Here is a 24,725-nt window from a genome sequence, read left to right as displayed (position 1 = left end):
GCTTTTGGGACAATCCATGTCCCAATTGCCAGTCTTGGTAGCCGGGGATCGGTCCGCCAGGACCTCGCTCCTGGCTGCTGCCTGGCTCACAATGCACCCGCTCATGGTTATTATAGAAATGTAGTTTTTAAAAAAGGATTTTGCCCTTTCAATTGTATTTAGGGAAATAACTTCACACATCATAAGTCTGATAAACATGCCCCACCAAAAGACACAGACTCAAAACTTTTAACTGACATCTCGCATTTTTTAATTTGATGTTTTTGTGCAGAATTAGTGCAGCAGGATAGCATTCCTCTTGAACGTAATTAAATCATAAGGTGTGGGTGGTCTTTGTAACACATTTTCTCTTTTGGTATTTATTTGATGTAGTACATTTATTGTAAAAGTCTTTAACAAGTTTGGGATACAGTATTTCGTATTTAGTAAATTGTTACTATTTCCAGATACATTAACTTCATTCTATTTTCTGAAACTGAAAATTGACAATTTTAAAGTCATATTTCCTCCTTCTCCATTTACTTCCTGTTGACATATTTGTTGCTTGACCTGATTAAAAAGTCGGCACCAGCTAGGATTATCAATGTATCTTCCATGGCTCACTCCTGAGGTTCCATAAATCTAGAGGACCTCAACAGTGAGAAGCATTACAACAAGAATAAAGCCTATGCTCAAAGCAAGCTAGCCAACGTCCTCTTCACCCGATCACTGGTTAAACGATTAGAAGGTAAATAATGCACCTTACACGCTGTCATTTCTTTCTTTTAATTTGCCAGTTTTCTGTTCAAATCAAATCCATGACTAGTAGCTTTACTGTTGGTGATTTCATTCACTTTTTCCTTACTTTTAGGCACAGGAGTGACAACCTACTCTCTCCATCCTGGAGTTGTTCAGACTGAGTTATGTTGTTATCTGAATGGTGCCCAGCAATTCTCCATGAAGATGATCAGTCCTTTTACCAAAAACTCAATTTAAAACACAATTTACTGTGCTGTTGACCCATCATTGAAGAAGGAGAGGGGCGAATACTACAGGTACACTTTTGGTGTAACACATGGAAATAATATTGTTACTTGTCATTACCTAGTAGCATATTAGTACAGTGGCTTTCACCATTTGTGGTTTTGAAAGTTAAACATGATGTTTTGCAGCAGCTTATTGGCTTAGAGTAAAGGATACTTTCTCAGATTATGCAATTCAATATGAAGCAAGATAAGTGTCCTGTTAAAGTAGATTTTTCTGTGTCACAAAAGTGTCCCTCTTTCAACCTAGCTGTGGAGCAGGGAAATTATTTTACTGCTATTGTTAAATAATTGTCATCATTACCATTGCATTTTTTGAGATGAGTTATTGAAGTTATTGAAGGATTGCACGCTTACAGACACAGAGTTAAAAAACACACATGACAGTATTGATTCCAGGCAAAAGGCCCTAAATTCATTTAGCTTTTGACTGAACTTAAAAGAAGGACAAAAGAGGAAGGAAAGCATATATTTTGGTTAAGTCTGATAAACTAGAATTAGGAGGTATTGTTACATTAAAGGGAGCAAATGAAATAAAAAGGCTATACCAAAAACAGGTGATAACATAGGAAATGTGAGGTTTTAAAATGAAGTTAGTGTTAACACACAGGAGTTGTTTCAAGGCAGCATTTAGCTATGATGAAATGTATACAGGAGTAATTGCTTATATGCTTAAACTTAATTGATTAAAGTGGTTGTTTTCTTTTGGATCTTTTAGAGTAGAGGAACTTGCAGCAGCGACAATTTGTGCACAGGATGTTGATGATCAGATAAGGGAAAATAGAGCGAGCAACCGGACGTGAAAGCAGGGCTTAAAGAGTTTTAAAGTGATGAGGAACGTTGAAGAATATACATAAATACAAGTCAATAAGTTAAGAGCATAATTAGGATCGTGCTTTTGATTAAAGAGTCCCAAATAGGATAAGTTAGGGAGATGCAGGAAAAGGTGTTTTGTTTCCTTTGCAGAAGATCGATCTCGGCGACCACAGGAGGGGCAAGGATCCTGGAGATCTCGAGGCCTGCTCAACCACCAGAGAGGGTCTGAGCGAGGACACAATGTATTGCGACCTCTGGTGTTCCAGAGGTCGAGAGAGGGAGTGTGGAGCAGGGAAATTATTTTACTGCTATTGTTAAATAATTGTCATCATTACCATTGCATTAATAATATAATCTGGAGTTTATATTGCATTCAGGGGTTAAACAGTGTCTCTTTCAGAAAGACTGAGTTGCAGGCTGACAGGAAGTTGTATGCAGAAGTGAAAGCAGGAAGTTATTTTGAGCAGCAGGCTAAGACGAGGCTTTAACAATGTAACAGATAGCTTTAAGAAGGCTTTAAGGTTTTATGCACACAGGTATTAAATTAACTTTGTATTCCAGGTGCAGTTATAACTATTTTATACATATTGCATATCTGTGCTTATTTGAGTTGATGTTCAGGTTCTTTAAAGGTCTTAAGCTTCATCTAGTGAGAGTGTCTAGATGATCCATGCTGAGGGAAAACTAGAACATAGAAGGAATTGCAATACATGCTTACAAAACACTTATATATCAGATCATTTTATATTAAGCTTTTAAGTAGAGGTTCTTGGTTAAAACATTTATTTAGTAGAAGACATACACATAGTCTCAGTGAGCTTCTGGTCTAGTGAAAGGTCAGAAGTGCAACAGGTGAATTGAGAAAGAGCATTTGAGGACGAGACACAGACAGTTAAGAGGTGACACAAAGAGCATGTGAGGTCAACACATACACACACATTAGTCAGACTTATTTAGAGGAGAGATTAGTTATGTCTAGACAAAAAAAAGGAACAATTCACTTTAAGATAAGAACGGAAAGTACCAGCCGTAAAAATAGAAGATGATCTTCTAGGTGAAAAGTCATTCTGGTGTTGATCTGATCTATGTATAAAATGTATCTGTGACGCATGAAGGGGCGTCAGTAAATCAAACCCTGATGCTATAAAATATCTGTTCATGCTTTGATTAAGTCGAGGACTACTGGCTGTCTGCGTACAGAGTGTCTTCCCACACGTGTGTTCATTAAAATCATTGTTGGACCAAGATCCTCTGGACCAAGAGTGGTTTGTACTCTCCCTCCTCAATTGTGAACCTTAACAGGAGGTAAGTATTTCTTCCACCGCTCGACAATTTTCTCAGTCGAAGTCGAAGTCCGCAGCGCTCCGCCCACACTATACATAGTGCAGGTAGAACACCGCTTTTGGGACAATCCATGTCCCAATTGCCAGTCTTGGTAGCCGGGGATCGGTCCGCCAGGACCTCGCTCCTGGCTGCTGCCTGGCTCACAATGCACCCGCTCATGGTTATTATAGAAATGTAGTTTTTAAAAAAGGATTTTGCCCTTTCAATTGTATTTAGGGAAATAACTTCACACATCATAAGTCTGATAAACATGCCCCACCAAAAGAAACAGACTCAAAACTTTTAACTGACATCTCGCACTTTTTAATTTGATGTTTTTGTGCAGAATTAGTGCAGCAGGATAGCATTCCTCTTGAACGTAATTAAATCATAAGGTGTGGGTGGTCTTTGTAACACATTTTCTCTTTTGGTATTTATTTGATGTAGTACATTTATTGTAAAAGTCTTTAACAAGTTTGGGATACAGTATTTCGTATTTAGTAAATTGTTACTATTTCCAGATACATTAACTTCACTCTATTTTCTGAAACTGAAAATTGACAATTTTAAAGTCATATTTCCTCCTTCTCCATTTACTTCCTGTTGACATATTTGTTGCTTGACCTGATTAAAAAGTCGGCACCAGCTAGGATTATCAATGTATCTTCCATGGCTCACTCCTGAGGTTCCATAAATCTAGAGGACCTCAACAGTGAGAAGCATTACAACAAGAATAAAGCCTATGCTCAAAGCAAGCTAGCCAATGTCCTCTTCACCCGATCACTGGTTAAACGATTAGAAGGTAAATAATGCACCTTACACGCTGTCATTTCTTTCTTTTAATTTGCCAGTTTTCTGTTCAAATCAAATCCATGACTAGTAGCTTTACTGTTGGTGATTTCATTCACTTTTTCCTTACTTTTAGGCACAGGAGTGACAACCTACTCTCTCCATCCTGGAGTTGTTCAGACTGAGTTATGTTGTTATCTGAATGGTGCCCAGCAATTCTCCATGAAGATGATCAGTCCTTTTACCAAAAACTCAATTTAAAACACAATTTACTGTGCTGTTGACCCATCATTGAAGAAGGAGAGGGGCGAATACTACAGGTACACTTTTGGTGTAACACATGGAAATAATATTGTTACTTGTCATTACCTAGTAGCATATTAGTACAGTGGCTTTCACCATTTGTGGTTTTGAAAGTTAAACATGATGTTTTGCAGCAGCTTATTGGCTTAGAGTAAAGGATACTTTCTCAGATTATGCAATTCAATATGAAGCAAGATAAGTGTCCTGTTAAAGTAGATTTTTCTGTGTCACAAAAGTGTCCCTCTTTCAACCTAGCTAAATCACCGTGGTGACCTACGCTGAACATATAAGCTATTCGAAAACAGATTATGTTCAAAGTTTGGATGAAAAATGTAATACATTTAATACCATTAAGTGTGATATCAAGAGTGCAAAGATCATTAACAGCAGTCTATAAACTGTAAACTATATATATATATATATATATATATATATATATATATATATATATATATATATATATATATAAAGACATCGAAAAGACAAAAACAACTTGTCTCTATTCTCTCAAATTGCACTACCTCTTATCACACTGAGCACATTCAAGTGGACATTGTAGCATTTTAATGCTTTTTATTGCTCTGCTATTCAGTCCTTCTGTCCTTTCTCTAACTGCACTGTCTGGCAGATGGTAAGAGTTCAAAAAGTAGGTGACCAGGATGAGATGTATCCATTATGAAATTTTTAGCCTTTTTAGAATCAGAATCACTTTTATTGCCAAGTTTGTACACAGTGTCATGGTGCAAAAAATATATATAATATATACATCTCTATATAAATATTACAAATAAATACTCAGAAAAGGAGTGTATACAAACTACCTACAGATATAGATATCATAATATATTAGATATTATAACTATAACACTTAATATTTAGAAGACTTAGTATCAAATTAATTTACTAAAATTAAAATGTCAATTTTGCCACTGTATGCACTAAATCTCAAGATTAGCATTAATTTTGCTTCCTATATTTGAAACATTTTACTGTTTTTTAAATCTTCTTTGTACATTTCTGTCACCTTTTTATGGTCATTATCTGATAACATCTGATAACATCTCGAGTAGGCGGCACCCATAGCGATTATTTTGTGGAGAAGAGCTTGAAGAATGAAGAATGAAACACCAGTTTTTATGTTAGTGTGCACAGATCCTAAAACAAATAAAGTTTATAACCATTGCCGATATCTGTTATCACTGACTGGGGTTTTAAGCTTTGTCAAGTCAGCTAATGCAAAGAAAACACAACTGTGATAAATTTCCATTGTAGTACAACTGAATAATCAATTTTCGGCATCATTGCCTGAGCACTTATGGGCCAGGGGACGCCAATCTTTAAACACTTTTATCTCAACAACACAGCTGTAAAACTTTATTCTGCGCGTTGCACAGTTTTGACTTTTTATTTGTCCCTTGGAAAGAATTTATTATGGTCACATTTGCCTTTGACTCACACAGTGACACAGGTTTGTTGCCCAGGGACAACATCAACAGGCATTCATCAGGTTTTCATCATCTTTAAACATTAAGCGCCCTCAAGTAATAATAGAAACAGTGATTTAAAAAACTTTAAACTGTGCAAAAAAGTTAATTTTCTTCAAGAGTAATGGATGAAAATCGGCCTGTAGGGCTAAATCTGGCTTATTTACTTAGTAATAAGTAATGTCACATCAAATAAACAAAAGCAAGAAAATATCTGATAGTAGGGCCAAACAGGTCAAGGAGAAAATGCTAAGAGAAGGCGGACAAAGCAGAAACTCGGGAAACGCTGCAGACCTGAACTGAACAGATAACAAATGGATAAATGGGTTTAAACTATGACTCACTGCCAGAACAGGGTTCAAGAGGCCAAGTTATCAAAGGACACTTGAAATAAAACTGACAGCAGCTGGTGGGGATCTGAGAGAGAGAAAAGTGTAGGGCTTATGAACAGGTGAAGAAAACCTGTGAAGTCAACTCTATATTTTTATACTTGGACTTCACTGGAGCAACTTCACATGGTTCACAGTTCAAAATAAGTATGACCATATGGAAAATATCACCTCTATATGGCACAGTCTAAAGGAGAGAGGTGCATCTGCTGGTCTTTAAAGGCTCATTGTTTAACAGTTTAACAGCTTCACCTCTTGATACATGGTGCACATGAGGAAATGGGGTACCCTACCACAGGTTCATAGTGTCGCCTCACAACAAGGTTTCTGCTTTAAATCCTGACTGAGGCTATGTGGAAAACGCAAGTGCAAGTCCTAAAAATGTGATGTTTCCTGCTACAGCTTTAGATTTATAGTCTAGTTTTTTGCGATAAACAGATCTTGTGTCATGCACGTTGATTTAATATTGATGATTATAATTGGTATCTAGACACAGTGGTTTCTGTCATTTTCTTTACAGTAAGTTTACTGTAAATGAAATTATGGAAAATTACTGTAAATAACAGTTACAGTTACTTCACTGTAGATAGACAAACACACAGCAAAAATAAATAAATGTGCAGTAACTACTGTAAATGTAAATTTCTGTAAAATCCCGTCACAGCAAATTTATATAAAATGGTTTCAGCAGGATGTAAAAAGTGCTTACAAAGACGATTCCTGCGAATCCTTTTACAGCTTATTACTTGCATCCATCTGCCAGTAAGTTGCCGTAAAATTTACAGCAACCTGTTTACAGTGTCTGAGGCCTTCATGATAACGCTTAAAGTTGAATGGTTATATGTGGCTATAAACTAATAAAAAGTTTTCATTTTTGCTTTCAGTAAACTATATTTAAATCATTGTGGCTGTTATGCTTTCATGTCTCGTTTTGTGTGATAATAATAATAATAATGTTTTTCTCCAAAAATGAGTGTTCATTTCATTAATCAATAATTGTCCTCATTGTTTTTCTGACAAAAACAAGATGACAACTTTATGATGACATGTATTGACAGTTTTGTCTACGAATAAAAATGAGGCCGAATCAGATGTAATTTAAGTTCTGTACAAAGGCGGGGCGAGTTTGGATGTGATCCAATCAGAATTTATTTCCTTGTGCAGAAAGGTTAGATTGGCACGTTTGATATGTTCCCGGGAAACGTGGGTGTGGGTGGAGGGGCTCATTTATTCTCATGCTCTTCTCACGGAAATCCAATACAATTTCAGCATTTGTAAGGAGAAGAGCGCACCTACCAACGCATTTCGTATTTGATGTCAAGGAAAATAAAATGGAGCAACTCCTGCTGGTAAAAACAGACAAACTTTTACACTTTTTTATTTTTCAAATCAAATGAGTCAAATTTAGATTTATTCTGCTATCATCTTGTGATGCCTAGTCGACTGAAACTAAAATAATTTAATGCCTTAATTATGACTAAAACTAAATCCTAATTTGCTGTCAAATTCAACACTGGACCTGCTAAAGGTTAAACCAGCCTGAAGCCTGAACTCAAACACTGGGTACATTACTTTATCCTTCATTACTTCAGCTCATTATTATTATTTATTACTGAGACAGACACATTATTTATCATCTAATAATAACTTATGAATATCTGCATTTCCTTATACCAAAATATTAAATGTTCTGCTGTGTTAAGACCCTGAAATATTTTGATCAAGTTAATAAAATCATGGATTTCATTCATTTAATCATTAAACAGCAAGGGAGGGTAATAAAGACAATGCTTGTTGGTTGGAATTCTACCTTGTAATTCTGTGGGGCTGTGGTTTCTTGATAATGGTAATAAGATCATAACACTAACCAGGAAAACCAGTCTATTGTTCCTTATGTTGCTTAAAAATTAAATTCATAGACCAAGCCCTTGGGGGGAAAAAATAAATAATTATTCATTGTTTTAAAGAATCTTATGCTGCTTTATGATCGATTGATGATTCAACATTTAACTTCATATTTTAAATTTCCATAAATTTGTATTTGTATTAATTTATAATTAGGTCAACTGTGATCATTTTGAGTGAATAAGAGGAACTTTGACATGCAGCATTAAATAAATATCCTCCTAATAAGTAAGCTATTTGTTCTGTGGTACTATTAGAAACTATTTCAGTTCAAAAGTTACCTTAGAGATATTGTTACTCCTGGACATTCTTGGCTTTGAATATCTACTATGACCTTAACTTATCTAATCAAGTAATCAACAAAGTTATGTACAATCACTTAACATACCCAATCTGGCCCACACAATGTGCTTACACATGGCCCACATACCGCAAAGAATAACGGCCCTTTGGTGACCCAGATCTCGTTTGCCAGAGGGGGCCCACACATGGGCCAGCACAAGGCCAGTTGGAGACACACTGGTGGTCCTGTGCTGGCCCATGTGTGGATTACCTCTGGTAAACCTTATCTGGGACACCAAAGGACCGTCATTCTTTGTGGTATGTGGGCCATGTGTAAGCACATTGTGTGCAGACACACTGCTGGCCCTGTGCTGGCCCAGATGTCAGCCTAATGTGTACCTTAATCAAGCAATGTAATAACAACATGTGCTGGAGCATAATAGTGCAAAAGCAACATGACGAAACGCTGTTGCTCCCCAACTACATTTATACGCATTCACACTCTTGACATGCAGACTAGAGGAGCCAGGGATCAAATCACTAACCTTCCGATCAGTAGGTGACCTGCTCTACCTCCTGAGCTACAGCCACACAGTGGTAAACATGAGTAAACCGTCACTAGGTTTTGGATAAAGTGTACACTCACAAACCTGTCAACTCTGCATTTGAAACGTTGGCCACCATAGCAGTATAGTATTGCAACATGGCATTTGGGTCTTCTAACTAAAATACATAAATAGTGCCATCATTGCCAGACCTGGCCCATATCTGGTTGACATACACCCTGCCATGACACCAGTCAGTCAGAAGTGCCAGCTTGATGCCAGATCTGGACCAGACCTATTTTCTATGAGCCTGGGCCACGTACACCAAACCACAATCGGACCAGATGTGGCATGCCATCACTAGACAGTGCCATCTATGCCAGGCCTGGCCCATATCTGGATGACATATGTCTTATCATGCCAGAAGTCAGCCAGGAATGCTGGCTTGATCCCGGATCCGGGCCAGACCTGCTTGCTATGTGGGTACTGTGGTATGCACATTGTAATATTGATAACACTTATGGCTTACTTATTACTTACTTGTCTTATTAATTAATATGAGTTAGTGTAAAATGTCTTTTATAACCATTTCCAGTTGTTTCCAGGATTTTAAACATGATAATTAGTTAAACTGAAACTGTGATAGGGCCATGCTATTATATAATATATTGACTTGCCCATTAAACGTGGTCTAATCATTTGCGAGGCACCATAAATGTGTGCACTGAAGTCCTTCATCTCCATGGCCACGTATAGCATGAATCATTAATGTTTGATAAAGAAAAGAAGCTGGCTATAAGAACGGCAAGTCCGGCAGTGATACCATCAGTGAGGGAAACTGCCAACGGGATGGATGTAAGGATACAGTGTTGCATGACTAAACTGGACTAACTACACTGTTTCACTCAATAACTCGCTCCACTTTTTTTTTTGATCTGCTGCCATGGTGATTGCATGCTAACACACTAAAGATTTCTGGTTTTTTTATTTTTTTATTTTTCAGTGATTTTCTGTCACAATGGAAGAAACTGAAGACAGCATTGCAGTGGTGGGAATTGGATGCAATTTTCCAGGCGGTGAGGACACTTTAGGAAGTTTCTGTTTTGTGTCTTTGATATTATTTTACTACCTAATTTGATTGTTGTGCGTCACATGGTGTATAGTCAGATCCAGAAGTATTTAAACATGGACATTTTTGTGTTTTTGCATCTGTGCACCACCACAGTGGATTTGAAATCAGTCAAGATAATGAAAGTGCAGACTTTCAGCTTTGATTAAAGACAAAAGTATTAGATGAATTGTTTAGGAACTGCAGTCATTTTCAGAGGCTCAAAAGTAATTTGACAGGTTGTTACAAAAAACTTGATAGCTGTCCACTGGAACACCCAAAAGATTTGTTCCTGAGGTGAAGGAGGCATTGCTAGGCTTAATCTAGTAGATTCTTAAAAAGACACAAATGGTGGTATACAGAGGCAAAAACTGTACCATTCCCCAAATAGTATATTAGGAACAGTGAAAAATCTTTCACTATAGTTACATAAAGTGTAAAAAGTAAGTGTTTTATATGTATCTTCTCCCAAAAACAGGAGAGGGGCTTGACAATTTCTGGAAGGTTCTGGTGAACGGGAGAAACTGCTCTGTGCCAATTCCCAAAGAGAGATTTGACTTAAGCAGCTGGTATGATCCTGATGACAACAAGCCGGGTAAATCCCGCACAGCCAAGGCTGCTCTCATTGACGGGTATGGCCCCTTATCTCATTTAGATCTGCTTATCTGTTTCACAAATGTGCGCCTATCAGTACAGTCATATTAACTTTTGTTTGGCAATTTCACACAATGAAGTGTTGATTAATGAAATCACACTGCTGCTCCTAATTTGTATTAAAACAGAGATGTACTATTTTGACGCTTTTCCAAAGACGGTTTAGTTTTTTCCCCTTTTGAAAATAAAACAAGTGCTCCAAACACTGGACTACTCAAATATGGCCTCTTAACATGATAAACCTCCATCAGTTAGCACAATGTTCCATGGAAATGAGTCTGTTTACATATGTCTAGATGTCCTATTAATACTCAAATCAAATCAAATCAAATCAAATCACTTTTTATTGTCACATCACATGTGCAGGCACACTGGCACAGCACATGCGAGTGAAATTCTTGTGTGCGAGCCCCACAAGCAACAGAGATGTGCAAACACAACAACACAAACGAGCAAAATACAAGAATGGCCAACCTGAAACTAATAAATATATGTACAATATATAATAGTGTATGCATTTCTGGATGTGTATACTAAATATTTTCCTACGTGTGTGTGTGTGTGTGTGTGTGTGTGTGTGTGTGTGTGTGTGTGTATACACATTTTTACAAATTAAATAGTAAAAAAATAAAATAAAATAATAATAATAATAATAAAATATATAAAATATACAGAGTTGAATATGTGCAAAACAAGTGGCATTTATATACAGTGTGGAGTGCATAATGTTGAAGTTCCAGTAGTGAAGCTGAGGTGTCTATGACGTGTTCAGCAGTCTGATGGCCTGATGGAAAAAGCTGTCTCTCAGTCTGCTGGTACGGGACCGGATGCTGCAGAACCTCCTTCCTGATGGAAGTAGTCTGAACAGTTTATGGCTGGGGTGACTGGAGTCCTTGATGATCCTCCCCGCTTTCCTCAGGCACCGCTTCCTGTAGATGTCTTGGAGGGAGGGAAGCTCACCTCCAATTATCCGTTCAGAGCACCGCACTACTCGCTGGAGAGCTTTGCAGTTGTAGGCGGTGCTGTTGCCATACCAGGTGGTGATGCATCCAGTGAGGATGCTCTCAATGGCACAGTGATAGAAGGTCCTGAGGATGCGGGGGCTCATGCCGAATCTTTTCAGTCTCCTGAGAAAGAAGAGGCGCTGCTGGGCCTTCTTCACTGTTTTGTTTGTGTGTACTGACCACGTAAGATCCTCAGCCAGGTGTACGCCAAGGAACCGGAAGCTGCTCACTCTCTCCACAGCAGCGCCGTTGATGGTGATGGGGGTGTGTACTTCTCTGCACCTCCGGAAGTCCACTATCAACTCCTTTGTCTTTGCGACGTTGAGGGTGAGATGGTTGTCTTGACACCAGTGGGTCAGGGCGCTGACCTCCTCCCTGTAAGCCGTCTCATCACCGTTGGTGATAAGACCCACCACTGTAGTGTCGTCCGCAAACTTCACAATGATGTTGGAGCTGTTAGTGGCTGTGCAGTCGTAGGTGTAGAGTGAGTACAGGAGAGGGCTCAGTACACACCCCTGTGGAGCACCAGTGTTCAGTGTGATGGGGGATGAGGTGATGCTGCCCAGTCTGACCACCTGGCGTCTGTCAGACAGGAAGCTAAGGATCCAGCTGCAGAGGGAGCTGCTCAGTCCTAGATCCTGCAGTTTCCTGTCCAGCTTCGAGGGAACGATGGTATTGAATGCTGAGCTGTAATCTACAAACAGCATCCTCACATACGTGTCTCTCTTCTCCAGGTGTGACAGGGCAGTGTGTAGTGTCAGGGCTATGGCATCATCAGTGGACCTGTTGTGGCGGTATGCAAACTGTAGAGGGTCCAGTGAGTCGGGTAGTGCAGAGCAGATGAAGTCCCTGACCAGCTTCTCGAAGCATTTGCTTACGATGGGGGTCAGGGCTACAGGTCGCCAGTCGTTCAATGAGGAGATGGTGGAGGATTTGGGTACAGGGACGATGGTGGCCATTTTGAAGCAGGCTGGGACTACAGACAGAGAGAGGGAAAGGTTGAAGATGTGCGTGAACACTCCAGCCAGCTGAGCCGCGCATGACCTGAGGACGCGGCCGGGAATCCCGTCCGGACCAGTAGCTTTGCGTGCGTTCACCTTCCTGAAGCACTTCCGCACATCCTCCTCAGACACAGTGTGCGCACTGACGTCATCCGCGGTGCGCACACTGTCCGGTCTCATGGTGTTCGCTGTGTCGAATCTAGCGTAGAATACGTTTAGATCCTCACACAGAGAGGCCGTGGTCTGCGGTGTGCTGGTTTTCCCTCTAAAGTCTGTGATCGTGTTTAGTCCCTGCCACATACTCCGAGGGTTGTCAAACTGTTGTTCCACCCTGTCCCTGTACTCACGTTTGGCTGCTTTGATCGTCTTCCGGAGTTGGTAATGTGCGTGTTTGTAGTCCGATGTGTTCGCGGAGGCAAAGGCGGTGTTCCGTGCCGCCAGTGCCGCGCGAACATCTCCGTTAATCCAGGGTTTTTGATTTGGGAAGTAAATAATTTAAGATGCATGGTTCAATTTAATCCATTAACTGTCACTGAAGGTTTTTCTTATCAAGTCCATGTTATATTACATAACAACAACCCTGCTTTATCTTCAAACATAGGGCCATTTCAGAGTGACTACAAAAATTATGAAAAGCACTTCATTTCTTAACTTTAGGCACCATTTTAGATTACTTTAACCTACCTCTGTGCAGGGAGGCAAATCTGCCAGTTGATTCAGGTGGTGTTGTTCCTGCTGGAAAACTGCAGAATTCACTCAGTTTAGGCCTTTCCTGCTGAATGTTCTCAATCAGATTCCTTGGGATCTTACAGTCAAACTCCACAAAAACGTTTTCACCCTGGGAGACCAATTCATGGAGCATAAGTGCTCATAATAGGACTTTCGGGGAATGGTAATAAAATATCAGTTGTGCTGTAATCTACCTGCATGGAAGATGGCCTAATCCAGCGGTCCCCAACCCCCGGACCTCGGACCGGTAGCGGTCCGTGAGTCGTTTGGTACCGGGCCGCGAGAGTTGAGGTTCAGGTGTGAAATGTATGGTTTTCAGGGTTTTTATCGGTTTTCAGCGTTATTTTGTTATCATTTTGATCGTTAACTCGGTTTTCCTCGGTCTTTTACGTGTGTTATGAATAAATCTTCTTTTTTTCGGTACCAGTACTAGTTTTATTTTGTTGTATTTATCCGCGACACCTTAAAGGACGGTCCGTGAAAATATTGTCGGGCATAAACCGGTCCGTGGCGCAAAAAAGGTTGGGGACCGCTGGCCTAATGGTTTTAGTGTGTTGTATATACATTGCTGGTGATGTCACAGACTGAACATCACCTATCCGGTCGTTAAGTGATGACGTGACGAATCCTACTTCTGGGCCTAAAGTAGTCTGCGTTTAATATGGCTTTTGTGTTGTTGACATTTTTAATGTTTTGTATTTTCTTCTATTTAATCTCAAAAAGCTCATAAAACAGTCAGTGATCACTGTTGACCTCCCTCAGCTTTTATTACCGCTAATCATTTATTTAAGCTCAGTTTTTAAAACCTTAGGATGTAACTACAGCCCAGCCCATGCAGCAGTATATGAATGACTAACCTTGTATTGTGGATGGATTATCTCAGTTGTTCTCCTGGCTGAAGTTTGGTCCTTTTAGAGCATGCTGCCATGCGATTACATTTGTTCCTGACCACCGAGAACACTCACGTTAACTTTTATCGAGTGGAAAAAAGTTAGCTTGTTTATATTATGCTAACATAGCTGTGTCGCTAGTGGTCACGTAGCACATCATTATATACCAGCTAGCCAAACTTCAGTAACCTTACAAACGTCACTGCTGTTTAGTTTTCTGTCTTCATTTATGTTGGAAGTGATAACAGAGCTGTACGTTTTAATTTGTTTCCAAAACCCCGCAGTCAGGACATGCTATATTGTATTTAGATAGAAGCTAGCGAGCTAACTTCCTGCTAACTTCTAACTCCGTTAAATGTCATAAATTCCATTTTCATGGATGCTTGGATGTTAAACTCAATTGTTACACCTGGTAGAGCAGAACGCTGATCATTTTAAAGATGAAAGACTTTAGACAGTTTTTCAACTCTCAGTAATGCCATAGTGATCGTTTGATATATGGACCTGCAGCGGAGTTTAGGCCCAGCCACGGCTAGTGACGTCAGACTTAACGACCGGATTGGCTGTATATAACTGTGAAATACAAATAACAAGATAACCCACTTACAGTGAACTCACTGAACTGCTTGTTGAACGCTGACAAAGAACAACTGTCTCATATGTTAATCATAAAATATAAGCAATTTAGTGCTCAGTTACCTTCGGTCATAAATGTAGCACATGATCATTAAGGCAGTAAAATGAGACAGCGCTGATGGATACAGTTGTGTTAAGAAAAAAGTTTTGAGGTTTTACATATCAGGATGTAATAAAAATCATCCAGTTCTATCAGGTCTTAAATTTGGGCAAGTACAACCTCAGATGAACTACAAAACGTGACATATTACGCTGTGTTATTATGGGTTTAATTCAAATTGAGCCAAAATGCAGAAGCAGTGTGTGAAAACCTGAGGACCCCATGATTCAGTAGCTTATAGAATCAACTTTAGCAGCAATAACTTAAAGTTTTCTGCATGACTTTATCAGGCAGGCACTTCACTGTGGAGGAATTTTGTCCAACTCATCTTTGCAATGTTGTTTCAGTTTATTGAGGTTTGCCTCAACACATCATTTCAGTCTGTTTGAGGTCTGGACTTTGAGGCATTCCAACACCTTGATTATTTTCATTTTAGCTGTTCTGTTGTAGATTTGCTGGGATCATTTTCCTTTTGCATGACACAAATTGGGCCAAGCTTTAGCTGTTAGACAGATTGCTGCACATTTGACTCTAGAATACTTCGGTAAACAGAAGAGTTTGTGGCTGACTTAATGACTACAAGGTTCTCAGATCTTGTGACTATAAAACAAGTCCAAACCATCACCCTGATATGTGTTTACTGTGTGTTATGGCCAAACATCTCCACTTTGGTCTCATCTGTCCAAACGAGTCCTGTGGATTGTCCAGATGCAACTTGGCAAACCTAAGCAGTGCTGAAATGTTCTTTTTAGAGAGAAGAGGCTGGTAAACCTTTTCAAACACGCCATAAATGTCTGAACTTGAACATTTAATGTTCTAACTGAGGCCTGCAGAGTCTAAGATTGCATTTCACAGGCTGACCTTGAGGTAAATTTGCTGGGTCTTCCACTCCTGGGACAATGAAAAACTGTCTTGAAAGTTTTCCACTTGCTTATAATAATTACCACTAGTCATTGCTGTCTTACCTCTCTGACATTGTGTTATCACAAACCCGAATACTCCAGACTAACAAACCACCAAAATATAACTGATCAAGAAGTGTGAGGTGCTCAAACTTTCGGATCAGTAAATCAAGTTTGTTTGATTTACAGGGCTTGGCTGCTAGTTAACCAGTTAATTTCTATGGAAGTAGTGAAGATCTACTTAGTTTTTTTAAGTTTTTCACACATCGCTTCTGCATTTTGGCTTAGTTTGTTTGTTTGTTTGTTTGTTTGTTTTAATAAATAAAAGCATGGTGTAATATGTCATGTGTTTTAATTCACTTTAGGTTGTATTGACCTATCTTTGTGACCTGGACCAAATTATATTTGTCATGTCCAGATATGTAAAACTTCCAAATAGAAAGAGAATGTACCTTATTTTTACCATGTTTTAGGTTTGTTCTTTCATTGTGTTTTACCAAACTGCAGTGTTTTGTCCTTAGCTCTTTGGATTTAAGCAAATCTGCCTTTCATTTGCATTAATTTCCTTTCTTTTGGTGGAGTATTGCACTGAAATTGTGGACAAACCAAAAATAGAAACTGATTATAGGTTTGTACAATAGAAACAGCTTTACAGCTTTAGAGTCTGTACATGCATTACACTGTAAATGCAACACATGTATGAGAAATAATCTAAGAAGGAAGAATTTAAACCATAATTAGAAAATCCCATTGCCTGAATCTGACCTTGTTATTTTTTTGGTATTTTCAGGTTTAATGAATTCGACCACAGGTTTTTCGGCATCAGTGACAGTGAAGTGGAACAAATGGATCCTCAGCAAAAACAGCTCCTTCAGTGTGTCTACAGGGCTTTAGAAAATGCTGGAATTCCAATGGAAAAAGCCAGTGGGACCAGAACAGGAGTGTTTTTTGGTAAGGTACTAAAAGCTTACTTGTGTTTTGTGTTTTTATTGTTTTGTGTTACAATAATGGGTGCTTGATCCAAAACAAAGCTACTTTTTATACCAGAATTACCATCAAAATTTACATCCATTCAAATGAATAATGTTAAAATGATAAGTGCATGACCCCTGTGTTTTATGTATCTCTGTAGGAATAATGAACAGAGATTATGAAACAAATGCTGCACATGTGCACCCAAATGTGATCAACCACTGGACTGGCACAGGACTTGCCATGAGTATTGCAGCAAACAGAGTCTCCTATGTCTTCAACTTCACCGGACCTTCGCTGTCCTTAGACTCCGCCTGTTCTTCATCCCTTGTGGCTCTTCATCTTGCCTGTCAATCAATAAAACAAGGTCTGTCCAGCATAGATAACTTCAGGTTAATTAGCAATAGAGGAAATCATTCTGTAGTGTCGTATTTATTTAGAAAGCGGCGTTAGCTTTTAATTAGTTGGGATGATATGGTGTCCTTTATCTTATCAGGGGATTGTGAAATGGCTGTCTGTGGAGGGGTCAGCTGCATCCTTGAGCCAAGAGTTTTTGTTGCGCTGAGCAAAGCCAAGATGATCTCACCTGATGGAACCAGCAAACCTTTTTCCAGTAGAGCAGATGGATACGGCAGAGGGGACGGATGCGGAGTAGTTCTCCTAAAACCACTGAAAAAGGTCAGCATATGCAGATTAATTATAAGAAAATGTCAAATACTTCAGGAATTTAAACATTAAATGGGCAGTTTGCCAAAGTGCCAAACCCGGACGTTGGCAATGTAGTAGCTCAACCAGCTGATGATCCATCACAATTCATAGATTACTATAATACATGAAGTACAGAAGGGGAGTTATCAGTTTTCTTGTACAAAGTAATGGCTCTGTTGCACAAACTAATGATAATTAAAATCCACTGAGAAGTACAGCAGGATCACAAACTGTCATATTCATTACAGTTAATCTAGTTTAGCTAAAATCTGAGAAATATTCTAGGGGGAGTTGCAAACCTTGTGAATTATGGAGGGACAGACAGATGGGCGATGAACACCTCGCCATTTCATAGACCTGTTGGTCCTTCGGGAGGATGAGCTAAAAACACAACAATGACTCCCTTTTTTTTCATATTCAGTGATCAATTGCAATTAACTGCAGTGACCAACTGTACACTTTCCATCAAACGTGATTGACCTGCTCGCCTAGCCTATAAAAATTGTCTCCAACAGATTGGTTTAGCATTTCATTTTCATTTTTGCACACTTAGTTTAGTTCTAATTAACCAGCTTGAACAGAGGATATTTTCAAATGTATTTTCTGTAGCTGTACAAGTGGCTCCATAGTGCAGTGGTTAAAATGTTTGCCTAAAATGTCAGGAGAAACATGGGTGATTGCACTGAAAGGGCAAAATATTTTTGCCAAATCAAAAATATGGATCCATCCACTGTGTCAATTCGTTGTGAAAAGGGAAACAGTTAAAAGAAGGGTTTCTTTTTTTATACCTTTACGCAAAATATAGAACATTCCGTTTGATTTAAGACAAAGTGGAAATCTCTGCAGTATTTATCCTTCAGCTGAGTAACTCACATCAGTGCAATCTAGTTTATATATTTATAACTATAAGCTAAAGTTCAAATATGTCATGTAATATGTTTGACTCTGGTGTTAGATGTTCTTTATCAATACACACTTTTATTCATGTTTCATTTTGATCTTTTTGTTGCTTGACAGGCTCTTCAAGACCATGACTATATCTGGGGTACAATCAGCAAAACTGCTGTAAACCAAGATGGCCGCTCTGTTACTCCAATCACCAAACCATCCATGACACAACAAGAGGAGCTTCTCCGCAGAATCTATTCAGAGTCTGACCTGGCAAATGTCCAGTACATAGAGGCACATGGGACTGGAACCCCAGCTGGAGACCCAACAGAGGCAAGAAGCATTTCCAACGTCATTGCTAAATCTAGACCTCCCGGTTCAAAGACACTCTGGATTGGCTCTGTAAAGAGCAATATTGGACACACGGAATCTGCTGCTGGAGTCGCTGGACTCATTAAGGTTCTCCTGATGATGAAGCATGAGACCATTGTTCCTTCGGTGTTCTACACTGATAAGGCTTCCAGTGTAGATACCACAGCACTAAACATTAAAATTCCTAAGGAACCAGAAAAATGGGAATGCTCTAGTGCAAGAGTTGCAGGAGTTAACAACTTTGGTTTTGGGGGAACAAATGCACACGCCATTGTCACACAGCACATCCAGCCATATTCTAAGCAAAGGCATGATGAGAAGCAAGTCAAGTATTTTGTCATATCTGCAAATTCTTCAAAATCACTTAACATGATGATGGAAGATACCATCAGTCAGCTACAGGCAGAAAACCGGTTTGATCTAGATTCTTTGCTCTACACGTCAGCTTGCAGAAGAACCCACCAAAAACATAAATACAGAAAAGCCATCACAGTGTCTTCTGTAGTTAATCTAAAAGAGAAGCTAATTGCTACTGTTGGCAAAAATATCAGTGTTGCCTTCTCAGATCCAAGGTTAGTGTTTGTCTTCTGTGGAAATGGTGTCACCTACCATGGTATGTGCATGCAGCTACTAAAAAACGAGCCTATATTCAGAGAAAAGATCAAAGAAATTAAGGACCTTTTCCAAAAGCTCAGTCCTCTGGACATACTGGATACTCTTGAGAGCGAATTTGAGAGCAGCGACTTCAGAAACCCAGACGTTGTCCAACCCCTCCTCTTTGCTATTCAGGTTGGGATTACTACCTTGCTCAGGCACTGGGGAGTCAAAGCTGATGCAATTCTTGGACACTCTGTTGGTGAAGTGGCAGCCGCTCACTGCTCTGGTCTCTTGTCTCTGGAGGATGCAGTAAAAGTCATATATTTCCGCAGCACTCTCCAGAGAAAAGTCACCGGGGGAAAGATGCTCGTGATCAGCAACATGGCTGTATCAGAGGTATCTTCACTGCTCCCTCCTTACTCTGGTAAAATTTGCCTTGCTGCATATAACAGCCCACAGTCCTGCACCCTTTCAGGTGAGGCAGACGCAATTGAGCGCTTCCATAAGGAGCTAAGCACCTCAGCCAATAGTCAGAATCTGTTCCTTCGTGTGCTGGATGTCCCTGCTGCTTATCACAGCCACATGATGGACCCAATTCTACCAGAAATTGTGGAAAAAATTGGCATCTTACAGGCAAATGATCTTGACACAGAGTTGTTCTCAACAGTGACAGGGAAGGAAGTCCAGCAGGGAGATTTCTGCACAGGTGAATACTGGGCTAGAAACATTCGTGAGCCGGTTGCTTTTGAGCAGGCAGTACAGTCAGCAACTAGAGGAAAGAAGCACACTGTGTTTGTTGAGATAGGTCCAAGAAGGGCACTGCAGAGAAACATTATGGAATCTCTGGGAAATGACACAGCTGTCCTTGCCTCTGTGCAGCCAGAAAGAGATCAAGAATCAGTCATGTCTGTTGTCTCTAAACTGTTTGAACTCGGCGTTCAAGTAGATTGGAACACCTTCTATAAAGGCTTTGAGACAGTACCTCTGCCTTTTCCTAAATATCAATTTGACTGCTCAGACAAGGATGTTATCATTGGGGCAGCACAGAATAACACAGCAAGCAATCATCCTGTGCTGTGTCAGACGGGAAGTGAAAGCAACATTTTCACTTGTGATCTAAAGTCTGACTCTTCTTTCTACTTGAAAGAGCACAAGCATAATGATGTACCCATCATCCCTGGTGCTTTCTATGCTGAGCTGGGTTTAGCTGCGTGCATGGCCAGTGCTAAACCAAAAGTACCTCTCAGTTCACTGCAGCTCAGTGTCAATTTTCACAGACCATTTGTTTTAACACAGAATCCACCTGAAATGAAAGTGCAACTAGAACAAACAGAGAGGGAAACCAGATTCACCGTTCTCTCCTCATCTGTAGTTTATGCATCAGGCACTGTGGTTTCAAAGAAAGAGAGGCTGATTGAGGAGCAGCGCATTTCACTAAGCTCCATCAACAAACGATGCACATCTGTAGTGAGCTTTCAGGAGTTTTATGGGTATCTCTCTCAAGGAGGCTTTCAGTATGGAGACATCTTCCAGAATAAGAAGGATGTGCACTATGGAGATGATCTGAAAGAGGCTTTTTCAAAAGTCTCAGTTCCAGAAGAACTTCAGCCTCATTTGCATGACTACTGCATTCATCCTGTCTTGCTGGATTATCTGATGCAGCTTCTCCCAGTTGCAGTAGAGCACATCTTTGCTGGCAGGCCAGGATTTCCTGCCAAAATAGGAAGTCTTACAGTCTTTGAACCTTTGCAAAATGAGATGACTATTTATCTGAGAGCAACTGATGTGGGCACTGATCACTTTGGGGTTTGTGGGTGCTTTGCAGACAAGGAAGGCAGAGTGTTGGTTGAGGTCAAAAATGTCATAATCAAGTACCTAGGCAGTCGTTCTCATGTGGTAGATGAGTACTTCTACCACAATGCCTTCGATGTTGTCCCAAATGATCACATTGCTACTCCTCCTCCAAAGGCGTTGGTGTTCTGTGATACTTTAGGGATTGCTGATGGTCTAAAGAAACATTTGGACTCAGCATCTAATTACATTCCCATCACATATGCAAAGGACATCTTGGGCAATGGTTTCCCTTCTCTTCTGGCAAATCTTAAAATCAGAGCTATTAGAGAAAACTTTGATGAGGTCTTATTTTTGTGGGGCAATGAAGACTTCACATCACGGCCAGCTGAAATCATCCTGCAGAGTCTAGCTGACTGCTGTGAGATTTTCCGCCAAATAGTTGTTGAGCTAAAGCGAATTCACTTCCCAAAATCAATTAGAGCCATAACCTACCGTTCATCTGATATCACAGTAGATCATGTAAGTCCAGGTTTTGCTCTTGTTGGTATGACACGATCGTTCGCTGCTGAGATACCAGATCTTTCTTTTCAGCTGATTGATATGAGCGGGATCTCTCCTGAGGACATTGCAGCTCTGTCTGATGCCCTAAGGTCATACCCATGCAGCAAGCACCCAGAACTGGTGGTAAAAGATGGACAGGTCTTGAAACCTTCCATTGTGCGCACCCCACTAGAAATCACTGACAATAAGATTGGCACTTATACATCTACAGTGTCTGAACCTTGTATTTTTCTGACAGCTGATCCACATGAAATTACGAAACTGAGTGCCATTCGCTCTGACGAGGAGGCTGAGCCGATCAGTGATACATTCATTGAAATCCAGCCCAGTAAGATATGTGTTCACTCATCAGACTATTTCCCAGTCAGCTCTTCAAATCTAAAATTCGGCAAAACACTGTATTGGAACAAGCACTCATCTCAGAAACACAAGCTGCTCGCGCTTGACTTCAGCGGTACTGTCATTGCAGTTGGAAAACATGTAAGGAAATTGGGAGTGGGAGAACATGTTGCTTCCTGTTATCCTGTGGTGGCAGCAAGTAAGATCAGAGTACCACAGGAAGTGTGCTACAGCACAAAAAGGTTCCCAGTCCTCAGAAAAACACCTTGTGTTTCCTACTTTGTGCTAGCATGGGAAATCCTTCATCGAGCCTTGCTCGGAGCCAAGTGTAATATAACAATCATATGTTCTGTGCCTGATTCTGCACTATTGAAAGTCTTGGCACTTAGCGCTTGCAAATCAGGCTGGAATGTGAATGTTGAAACGCAGTGCAATGGGACTTTTGTAGGTGCCAGTCAGTTGGGTGCAGTTGTCATTCTGCCTCCATTTGATGAATCCCTAACTGCTCAAATTTGCAACTTTCCAGGGTTACAACATGTTGTAATCGTATGTGAATCTCCGAAGCAGGATGTAGTCATTGAGGAAGTGTTCCAAAGTGCAAAGGAAGGTGTTCGTGTACAGATAATTCAGATGCCAGTCATTTTCCAAAAGGGATCCCTGAGAATACACAGGCCATACCTTTATCACTGGCTTAAGTCCTTAAATTTTAATGGGAAATTGGCTCTTGAAAGCTTTACCTTTCAGAGTGCAAAATCTGAACGAAAAAGCATTGATTCAGCAAAACCAGACTCATATTTCAGCTCCAAGAAATTGGCTGTCGTAGCTCTAGAAAATGATGTTGGCAGCACACTGTCTGAGATTCCACTTCTCCCAACAAAAAAACGGCTTTTTCGAAAGAGGTCTGTGTATGTAGTGGCAGGTGGTCTTTCTGGTCTGGGCTTTGAGACTGTTAAGTTCATCTCACAAAGAGGTGGTGAGTACATTGTCATTCTCTCCAGAAGCAAGCCCACACCAGAAGTACAGCAGGAAATCAACAATGTGGAGAAACAGTGTGGAAACAGCATCACCAGCATGGAGTGTGACGTATCTGTTTATGAGAATATGCACAAAGTCATCAATGCCATTGGCAAGAAGTTCCCTGGTTTTCCGATCAGAGGTGTGTTTCACAGTGCAGTAGTCTTGCATGATGGACTGATTGAGACCCTTAACAGATCTCTGTACGAGAAGGTTTTCAGGCCAAAAATAAACGGTGTCCTGAATTTGCACTATGCAACAAAGCACTGTCCGTTGGATTACTTTGTATGTTACTCCTCCATCTCCGCTTTCCTGGGAAACGCATCGCAAACAAACTACGCAGCAGCCAATACATTTCTCGATCTGTTCTGTCAATACAGGCGCAAACTCAGCTTGCCTGCACAGTCTATCAACTGGGGAGCTCTGAACCTTGGTCTGCTCTTGAACAAAGAACATTTCCAGCGTTTTCTGGAAGCAAAGGGAATAATGATTTTAGATGTGGCTGAGATTTATCAAAGCTTGGAGCAATGCCTTGTGCTCAACCGACCCCAGCAAGCTGTTTGCAGGTTTCACTTCAGAAACATCAGATACAATATCCTCTCCCAAAATAACACCTTGACTATGCGCCTTTCTGCATTAGTTGAGGCAGCCTTCCAAAAATCTAGAGAGACTTACTCTGAAACTAAACAAGATGTCTGCGTCTCTCCAAAGGACTATGTTGTTTCTCTACTTAGTGAGACTATTGGCATGGAGCAGAGTGAGCTGAAAGATGATTTACTACTTTCATCCTTAGGCATTGACTCTATGCAGGCTATGACTCTGCAGAATTTGATCTTTCAGGGGAGAGGTGTGAATGTGCCTTTGGTGAAACTGTTGGATCCCAATGCAACTATTGCAACAATGGCAGCTCTACTGAGTGAAGGAGCTGAAGGCGAAAGTGTCAGTGAGAACCCAGAGTCTCTACCAGATGAAGCTGAAGTTTCTACCAGATTGTGAAAAACTCAAATGGAGATATTACTTTATGAATACAATCAGCCATCAACCGTCAGAACACTACAATAATGGATTCAATATATTTTTTCCACTGAGATTCAGTTAAAAAATAAATAAATAAAATGGCCATTGCAATAAAAGAAAGTTCTGATATTAATGCTACTTGTTTACAGAACTTTTCATCCTTTTTGGCACTCATTTTTAGATTTTGGTTGATTTTGTTTTTTGTAATGCGTTTTTTTTAAACAAATGGCATGTATTGTACTAACTGGAAGTTTTTAAAAGATATTTTATGTCATTCTTTTACTCACCAATATGGTACAGAAAAAAAGCGGATTGCAACTAAACATGTAAGTCTGTATAAATGCGTTTACTGCTAAATTATGTAAAGTAAGTGCCTTATCTTGTATTATTTTTTTAAAATTGAAATAAATGTTTTATCTTTATAATTGGTCTTGCTGCATCTGTCACTGGGTTCTCTCCTTCTACTATCTACTATCAGTGCTTATCACTGTTAACTGATTAATTCTGAGTGTTTATCAACTTTATGACACTAATGGAAAAAAGCTTTATGAATGATCATTTGGCAGCACACATGATTTCTG

General features: G+C 39.9%; 1 protein-coding gene across 3 annotated transcripts; it reads left to right on the top strand.

The window, feature by feature from the left end:
• Positions 1-9,876: 9,876 nt before the first annotated feature.
• Positions 9,877-24,253, top strand: LOC309714274 (phenolphthiocerol/phthiocerol polyketide synthase subunit C-like; the record flags this gene model as incomplete). 3 transcript variants are annotated; one of them, XM_082546577.1, is made up of 6 exons in its annotated part: positions 9,877-9,934; positions 10,445-10,598; positions 16,673-16,833; positions 17,015-17,221; positions 17,351-17,532; positions 18,580-24,253. In XM_082546577.1, 6 exons carry the CDS (start codon positions 9,877-9,879, stop codon positions 24,121-24,123), a joined length of 6,306 nt encoding a protein of 2,101 aa, XP_082402703.1. In that variant the 3' UTR covers positions 24,124-24,253. The 3 variants fall into 3 exon arrangements, with proteins under 3 accessions (XP_082402703.1, XP_082402701.1, XP_082402702.1); XM_082546575.1 differs by lacking the exons at positions 9,877-9,934; positions 10,445-10,598 and adding an exon at positions 12,935-13,008; XM_082546576.1 differs by lacking the exons at positions 9,877-9,934; positions 10,445-10,598 and adding an exon at positions 13,641-13,660.
• Positions 24,254-24,725: the final 472 nt, after the last annotated feature.

This window comes from Aulonocara stuartgranti (assembly GCF_965226115.1).
Source record: "Aulonocara stuartgranti genome assembly, chromosome: 9".
In the NCBI taxonomy this organism is placed as follows: Eukaryota; Metazoa; Chordata; class Actinopteri; order Cichliformes; family Cichlidae; genus Aulonocara; species Aulonocara stuartgranti.
The sequence above is the reverse complement of the archived record's forward strand: the minus strand, read 5'-3'. Positions and strand labels throughout refer to the sequence as shown.